The sequence below is a fragment of the Tupaia chinensis genome, unplaced genomic scaffold, assembly GCF_000334495.1.
Source record: "Tupaia chinensis unplaced genomic scaffold, TupChi_1.0 Scaffold147433_1, whole genome shotgun sequence".
NCBI classification, from domain to species: Eukaryota; Metazoa; Chordata; class Mammalia; order Scandentia; family Tupaiidae; genus Tupaia; species Tupaia belangeri.
Genome location: NW_006207284.1, coordinates 1,226,013 through 1,234,930, shown reverse-complemented (window position 1 = coordinate 1,234,930; position 8,918 = coordinate 1,226,013). Strand labels below are relative to the sequence as shown.

Here is an 8,918-nt window from a genome sequence, read left to right as displayed (position 1 = left end):
GAGGACGAGAGGGTGTGGCCCATGGAGACGCTGGCAAACGTCAGACTTCCCCATCTTGCGCTGTGCAGTGCAGTAAAGCTTGTCTACTTTGGTCCGGTCGCTTTGGGAATTTAGTGAACATGCATTTATTGCTATCAGCTTGGTCCACATTATTTAAGGAAGAACAATTTTGTGCGAGTGAATACTGCAGATCAGGCGGAGGAAGATGTGACGTGCTGGGGACCTGACTTCAGGCCTACCCAGGGCACAGTTGGAGCGAGTCTGGAAAGGCCCCAGGTGAGGGGTCTCTGATGACCGTTCTTGCTGTCCCCGCTGACTCTGAAATACTCAGTATAGGGTGAGTTTTCAAACTTGGCCATCAGAGTACTCTGCATAAAATTAATGTGCTTAATTACACAGACTGTGATCTAGGCAGTCAAGCCAGACTGGCATGAGAGAACCCCAGCGATTCTTTCATGTCATTATGAGGGGACTTCAAAAATCCGTGGACAAATGGAATTAACGTTTGAGTTTGTATTCATGTGAAAAAAATGAGGTCCATGCAGTTTTGTCATAATACATAACTTTTAAACACCCCTTGATGATGGAATTAGTTCTTTAGAGCAGCTGTGTGATTTGAACAGGGACAGTGCGAGCTAGTGGGGATGTCTCCAGAGGCGAGTGATGGCGCTGTGGCTGTGCTGCCTTGTAAGGCGGGTGGGGCTGGGTGCCCAGGGCCCTGTGGGAACTGCCCCTGACTGGCATTGTGAAGGATGCAGCACAGCAGACCTGGGCCGCACATTCTGTGCTTCCTGTGCAGGCCCATGTGAGGTGAAACTGACACAGCCAGATTCTGCCACAGGTGAGCCAAGCAGAACAGGTGAAAGTACCCTCCCACTAAATGCGGTAACGATGCCCCATGCCACCAGCTGTAAACCATAAGGGGTGCATGCCTAGGCTGGCCTTGCTCTTAGAAACCCAGGTTGGGCAGTCCATGGTGCTGGCTGGCAGAGCGGGTGAGTTGTGGAGCTGAGTGGACACCTAGTGGCCATGTGTGGGAACTGCATGGTCTCTGCCTCATTTCTGAATGGCACTGGGCTTCTGGCAGGAAAGGTGGCTCCCTCTCTTGGGCCAGTACAACCAAGGCAATGTCTCACATCTTTCCTTCCTCCACCAAATTCATTCCTTGAAACGGCAATCATTTGCACTCCTGGTATGTGCCAAACCCTGTTCTGGACTTTGAACATGGCAAGGAAAGGGACAAAGTCCCCATCCTGATGCTGAGATTTCTAGTACGGATTGGGTTCAGGAGAGAGAAGGTGGGAGAAATGGCAGGCATGGAGGAAGATGAAGCAGTGAGGAGTAGGAGTAGGGGGAGAGGAAGCCAATAGGGCTCCGAGAGGCTGAAATGTGATGCTGGGAAGGAGGCAGCACACCAGGCTGATGGGGGCAATTTCACAGCCTGGGGGAAGGCTGGGTGGCTGGGCAGGGCTGCTGTGTGGCGGGCACCATGTGGAGAGGCAGAGGAGCTGATGGTGTCCACTGTCAGCAGCGACGAGTTTGGATGAAATAGTGATGGTGCCTTTTCTGTTGCAGAACGTGGGCTGCTGTGAGGGGAAGGGATTGTGGGGTGGGTGTTGGTGGGCAGTGGGGACCTTATAGGGGAGCTGGAGGGGAGGCTGTTGCAGGGGTGTAGGTGAGGGTGGCCTGAGTGGGAGAATGGGTTGTGGAGGTTAACAGTGGGAGAGATTCACCTGATGGATGAGATCCTGGTAAGAGAGAAGTCAAGGGTGGGCTCCTAGATTTTTGGCCTGAGGAGCTGCTCGGTGGCACTGTTTACAGAGAAGGCAGCTAGAGGGTGATGTGTTTGGGGTGTTCTGTACAGGTTCATTTTGAGGTGCTTATGAGCCAGCCTGCAGCTGAGGGGCAAGTCAGGGCAAAGGATGGAAATTTGGGAGACACTGGTTTCTGGGGTCGGAGTGGAATGCACATAGGAAGGAGAGCTCAGTAGGCGGAGCCCAAGGCACTCAGATGAGGACATGGAGGAAGATCTGACAGAGGAAGTGGAGAGTTTACTAGAGGAAGGACAACGAGGAGAGGGTGTGGCTGAAGAAAGGAGTGCTCAGGAGGGAGAATTCCCATTGCATGTAAGCAGCGAGGAGTTTTTCTTTTTCTTTTGAGAGATTTTTGCTATAGGGCGCGTGTGCTCGCCAGACAGACAGAGAGAGACATAGAGACAGAAAGCGAGAAATCACCCCCCAGGGGGGATGGTCACTCCGCAATCCCTTCTCCTCCATTCTCCTCTCGGGATCTTGGGCACACACGCACACGCGCCCGGCGTGAGTTTTAAGCCACCGGGTCCGGGACGTGAACCGCGGTCGACTATGTGGGAGTCCAGCGACATAGCCATTACGCTAACTGCTGGTTCCCAGCAGTGAGGAGTTTTTGATGACCTCTGGAAGGACTCTGGGAACCGGGAGACCTGAGTGGAGGGAGAGAATGGGAGACTGGAGACAGCCTAGGTAGACAACTCTTCAGCGCCTTGTGAAGGGCAGGTGTGGGGAGAGGTAGGGGGAGTCAAGGGAGGAGCTGAATGAGGGCTGGTAAGGTAGAGCTTATCCCAGGGGGGATTATCCAGCAGGGGTGGAAAGAGATACCAAAACCCAGTCCTTTCAGCGGAGCAGGTGTGCAGGGTTAGCCCTCTGTAGGATCAGGGATGAATAGAAAGCAGGTGACGGGTGGGCACAGATTAGATGTGGGGAAGCCAAGGTATTCTTGTGCAAACCCCCATGCTTTAAGAACAAAGCCAAGTCATTTTCAGCCTGGAGAAGGGTAAGAGCAGGAGGGTTTGAAGCCAAGCCCAGAGCAGCGTATCCCAGGCCAGTCCTCGAGATGCCCACACAGGCCAAGGTCCATCTTATTGCCAGTGTTGCAGAGCTGGGCTCTTACCCCGCTTTGCTCAGTGCTTCCTTTCCCACACCTCCTCAGTGCCACTGCTCTTCACTTAGAAACTCTCTCCTAGGAAGACAGGCTGGTTCCATTTTCCAGCTTGAAGTTGGAGTTAGGGCTTTTGACCTCAGCAAGAGCATGGCACCATTGCACAGATGGGGGTGCCTCAGAAATGATGCTGGGGGCTGGTGATAGGCCAGTTACTGGCTCTGCATGGACCAACTGCCAGGCACCACCAGGGCACCATTATGTTGAGGCCCCAGAAGCCATCCGAAGACATTCTCTTCCTCTGAGGCCTTTGCAAACCCACAGGCACAATGGAAGTGTGGTCTGTAATCGTGGGGACCAAATGAGGTGATGTGTGAAAGAAGATGGTGATTGATGACTACTATTAGGTTGCTGGAAAAATCATGACTATGTGTTCTGTTTTTCTATGCAAAAGTGTGTCATGACTGACAACCCAATAGCTCCAGTAGTGTTTCTATTGTTATTTCTCCAATCATGTGGCTAATTCTAGATTTTGCATTTATCTTCTGGGAAGAGTATAAAAATCTTTAGGTTACACAGTGGAGACTTTGGAGGAATAGGTTCAGGTTGGATCCCAGTCCCACCTGTCTCACTCTAGAAAACCTTGGTGAACGTATTTAGCCTGACTCTGGTTAACGCACACTGTTGGCAATATGGGGATGACAATCTGTCACCCTAGGATTGGGGATTATATGTAACAGCACATATAGACACTCGGCTCAGACGCTGGCCTAACAGAGATTTGACTCACTGAGTAGCAGACACTCACCGAGTGTCTGAATGTCTTGTGTGTGCCAGGCACTGTCCTAGGCACAGAAGATTGAACAAGGAACCGAGCCCTCGCCCCTCATGAGGTTTGCTTCCTAATGGGCATGGTGGATGGCCCACAATAAACCATGCACGCTTTGCCACCTAAGTGTGTGGGAGAGAAATAAAGCAGGGTGATGGCTCCATCCAAAGAGGTCTCTGGTGACATTTGAGCACAGATTTGTTGAGTCACATAGGCATCCCACATGGTGGCTGTCACCTCTGGAATATGGAGACATGCTTGGCACTTGGGTCATTTTCCTGCTGGCTAGGAAAGGTCACTGGGCACAGCCCTTCAGCCTCTCTGCTTCTTTTGCAGGGTTTAACTCCCTCGTGGGTGGCGTGATGGGCTTCTCCATTCTTCTGAGTGCGGAAGTGTTCAAGCACAACGCGGCGGTCTGGTACCTGGATGGCAGCATAGGTGTGCTGATCGGCCTCACCATATTTGCCTACGGGGTCAAGTACGTTCTTACTTTCATCTTTGCTTTCTTGGTGCCAGGAGTGCCACTTTCCCCACCTCTTCCCAGTCAGGAGATGATAGAGCAGGAACTGGACAGTGCCATCTTGTACCCGTGCCCCTCCTGAGCCTGGCCCATGGCAGGAAACTGAAGTCCCAGCCGGGGGCAGATTCTCTTGTGGCTTGCACAGAAGTGGGGCACTACTGTCTATAGTATACTAGTTGGTCCTCCCTTTCAACCTCTGTGACCTGAAGGTTCAGGCTCTCAGGATGCCCCTGGCAGGTATCCTGTGTGGTTTCCTTCCTTGTCACAGGTGGGTGATGCTAGTGAGCTGGGGAGGCCAGGCAGCACCACTTGGCTAGAGGCAGGGCCCTCAGACCCAGAGAAGTTTTTGCAAAGGGGACTTGTCAGTGTGAAAGGGCCATGCTGATGGAAAAGCCATGGTAAACATCAGTCTTAGCTCACACTGCATCCTATCACTTGAAGGAGGGCCACGTCAGCATTACTGACTGGTCCAACATCCAGGCTGGAGTTGATTTGGTGGAACTATTTCTAAACGGTGCTGTGTTTTGAAATGTTAAAATGCTTATCACCCAACTGGTGTTTTAGTCCAAAAGAAAAGTAATTACAAGGGCTGGTGAGGATGTGGAGGAACTGGAACCCTCATGTGTGGCTGGTGGGGATGTACAGGGATGCTGCCGCTTTGAAAAACAATTTGGCAGTTCCTCAAAGCGCTAACCATGGGCTTGCCATCAGACCCAGTCATTGCACTCCATGGCACATACTCCAGAGGAATGAAAACAAGGGTCCCTGCCAAAACCGGCACACGGACATACACGGCAGCAATGTTCATGGTAGGCAAAAGTAGAAATAACCCAAATGGCCATTGATGGCAAATAGATAGATGTGGTAGATCCCTGTAGAGGACTATTATTCACCATAAAAAGGAATGACATGCTGTTAGGTTGTCAGAAAAGTCATGATGTAGTTTTCTATACAAAAATGCATCGTGGTTTTCCCAACGACCCAATAATACACTTAGCCTGTCATGTGAAAGCAGCTCACTGCAAAGGCCACGTAGTGTATGATTCTACTTATATGCAATACCCAGAATGGGCACATCCAGAGAGACTGAAAGTAGGTTACAGGGGGCCTGGGGAGGTGGGGAGGTGACAAGGGGACTGTGGTTGATACAGGGTTTCTTTTCTGGGATGATAAAGATGTTCTAGGATTAAGACCATGGGGATAATGACAAAAATTATGAATATACATCAGAAAGGGTCAACTTTATTGGGTCATGAGAAAAGTCATGACGCATTTTTGCATAGAAACACCCAGCAAAATATAGCATGGCTTTTCCAGCCCCTCAATATTTATGTGAATGATCTCAGCTAAAACCCCCAACGACTTCCTCTGTGCTTCCCAGAGTGGTCCCAGGGATATGGGGGCCCTCTGTCAAGGCAGCCTGGTCTTTCTCTTTGCAGACTCCTCATCGACATGGTGCCGAGGGTGAGGCAGACGCGTCACTACGAGATGTTTGAGTGAAGGTGTGTCCTGGGCGGCTAACACGTTTGCACAAAGATGGTCAAGAGGAGAGATTTCCACACAGGCAGATGGTGCCAATATTTAACGGAACATCCAGTTTCTTTTCTAAATGTTTTCTTTATACAGTTTGTTGTCCTGGGATGATGTCTGCCCGGCAGGTCGGTCTGCCCTGGTCCCCTCACTCGCTGTTCCCATCAGACACGTAGGACTTTGCCTATAGGAGGGACATGCTTCCCCATCTCCAGCTGAAACTGACATCAAACGGACATCTTCTATTTCCTGGAGTAACGTGGTTCTTGTGGGTAGGATACGCTCTCTTCTTGGCAGAGTGTCCTGTGGTGCTCTAAGCCTGAAAAGTCTAGCAAGTGACCAGATCCACCTCCTCTGGCCTGTGGCTGCAGCAACCCTCAGTTCCAAAGTCTCTTCTCTCCCGGCTGAGATTAAGGGAGGCCTGTCCCCTTTTGCATACCGAGAACCATCAGTATATCACTTCCTAATTTCTATCAGTGTATTTCATTCGTTTCATACTGTTTTACTAATCCTAAAGCTAAACAGATTCGTTCAAAAGGAGACCAGTCTATTTTTAAAGTACTTAGTATATATGTATGAGCTTTGCATGGACGAACTCAATAAGCACATGACCCTTTCTCATACATTCAGAACCTGAACATCTGTGTAAAAACAGGATCCATTTTTGAGAGATGTGAAAGTACAGTTTATTTGTAATAAATAATTATATAACCTATCAGTATATGCATATATCTATATGCTGTGTTAAGTGGTAATGATACATTACAGTCTGTGGGAGATGGCTCCCTCTGTAAGGCACAAGACGTTCTCAGTGTATGTAACGTTAGGTGTAGATTCCGTAGAGATGTCCCCACCCCGCAACGTTCTGTACCTCTCACACTACTGGCCCAGGCGGCAGTGTCTGACTAATAAAAACCTTACCTGTTTTGTATGGCACAGGGTGATCATCTCTGAGAGTCTTCACTGCGGCACCAACACTGGGGGAGGCCCCGTCCTGGGCAGGTTTTCTATGGTGGCTATTTGTGCTTGAGAGGATTAGAGTGGAGACCCTGAAGGACTGCTGGGAGGGCAGGCCCACTATGAGTGCTCAGGGTGGGGAGGAGAGCGGAGTGGCCACACACCTATCTGGTGGGGCTAGAGGCTGGTCAGGCCTGGAACTGAGGGAGGCTGCTCCCCAGACCTCACCCCAGCCTTCGGTGTCCCTTCTCCCACCAGGCTGGCTGAGGGAAGGTAGTTTGTCCAACAAGGTCACAGGGCGCTGGTCTAGGCTGCTGCTCTCAGGGCAGTGTCCCCACAGTACCCAGAAGAGAGTGGAAAATGGAGCATTTGAGCACAGTTGGAAAGAGGAGTTAGTCGTCTTCTGCTCTGCAGGCTTTATCACTGTATTCCATTGTACTGCGGGAGCTCACGGAGGAGAAGCCATGATGTAGCATTCCTCAAACTCAGGCACTCGGCTCCTCTGGGCATCATTTTTAGCCCGGTGCTCCACCACACATGCTGTGTGGACTACGTGGCATCTCTGTTCTAGGCAGTAATCCAACATCTGGAGCTTCAGAGAGGCCGGGCTGAAGGGGTCAAGCCAAGGCGGATCCAGCAGCACCTTCAGACAGCCCCTTAGTATGGGCACAGAATTGACCTTTACATCTCCAGGGCATTCACCCATCCAAGGCCCATGGCCCACTGGCACCCAGCTCAGAAATTGCTCTTCTTTAGCTGGAGAAAGGTCTTCCAGGTCTAATGGGTTCTGACCCTCAGAGAGCCACCTCAGGGCTATTTTACTAGCCTATTGTGAAAGATATCGAAGGTCTGCCTCAGTGCACAATTTCCTCAAAAATAAGGGCTAGCAGGTCGCTCTTTGGCTCAGATCCTTCAGGGAGTGGAGGGTACACAGTTCTAAGCTTTGTGTCAGAGATGATTAAGGGACAGAATACTCAGTAGTAAAATACTTCTCCTCCCCCTCCTCAAGCATACCTTATTTTGTATGAGAGACAGACACCCCCGCCAGTCTTCACACCAGATCTACCCTCAGCTGGCCTGGCTCACAGGTGTACGTTCATGCCTAGCATGGACAGGGAGGCCCTGGCATGGGAACCACAGGCCTCCCTATGTGGGTCGTGGGACTGCTGCACCCGACTGCAACACAGCTGCACAGCAGCTTGGCTTTGTTCCGTGGTGACCCTGTGCCCACCCAGTGCTCCCCAAAAATCACTTCCACCTGTCACACAAGAAAAGTTTATTGAAAAATAAAGTTCTCCCTAGTTTTCTCTACAACAGTGGAAAACAAAGCAGTGTTCTCTATACTGGGACAGTACATTTGGACAGCGACACCTTATTGGCACAGTCCTGTGCTACTTACCCCAGAAGGGAACAGTAGAAAATGGGTGGACCAGGATCTGTTTGAAGACACAGATGTGAACGGCCATTAGCTTAAAGACATCAAGGTGGTGACAGCAACTACGACAGAAGGGACATCCATCTCCTTTGGCATCAATTGTTACGCTATCGTCTTGTTAATACTTGGCCAGGACCGTGAGAGCACTTCCCAGCTTGCTCTGTGTCAGCGCTGGGAGACGTGGCAGCCTGCGCAGAGGTGCCTGACCCGCTGTCCCCGCAAGGTGTGTAGACCCGCGCACTGCAAAGCCTCCTAGCACCACTGCCCACCCCCGCCTTTCACACGGGGCTCCTTTCTTGTACCTCTGCCAGGCCTCACTAGCGGTGGGGCTGGGAAGAGAGTGAGGGCCAGTCTAAAGGCTCCGCAAACTCTGGGATAGAGGGAGAGATGCTTTAAGGAAGGTAAAATTCCAATCATTACAGCCATGGAATTGTAAGACTGTTGATTAAGCAGAAGAGAATCCAAAGGAATTTGAAAAGGCCACTGGACTCCAGCAAATCTCCCCACATTCCACAACTGCAGTCTCTCCAGAGCTATGTCGAGACTGGGCAGCAGATAAACTTTCAATCCACCTAGGAAGCAAGAGGCTAAATCCCCAACAGAATAAAAAGCAAACTGATAGGTGCTTTGGGAAAACATCCTTAAGCCGGAGCAGCTTCTGGGGGCAGTTCTGAAAGAGGTCAAGACCTCTGCCCTGGGGGAAGGGGCAAGGGTGAGGGCGGGGGCGGGGG

General features: G+C 50.9%; 1 protein-coding gene across 1 annotated transcript in view; it reads left to right on the top strand.

Annotated features, from left to right (window-relative positions):
• The window catches only part of TMEM163 (transmembrane protein 163), a 292,446-nt gene extending 283,536 nt beyond the window's left edge, over nucleotides 1–8,910 (top strand). Inside the window, exons 7-8 of the mRNA XM_027768765.1 lie at nucleotides 4,082–4,223; nucleotides 5,705–8,910. Coding sequence (XP_027624566.1) covers nucleotides 4,082–4,223; nucleotides 5,705–5,765 — 203 coding nt within the window. The 3' untranslated portion in view covers nucleotides 5,766–8,910. The remainder of the gene's footprint in view (nucleotides 1–4,081; nucleotides 4,224–5,704) is intronic.
• Nucleotides 8,911–8,918: the final 8 nt, after the last annotated feature.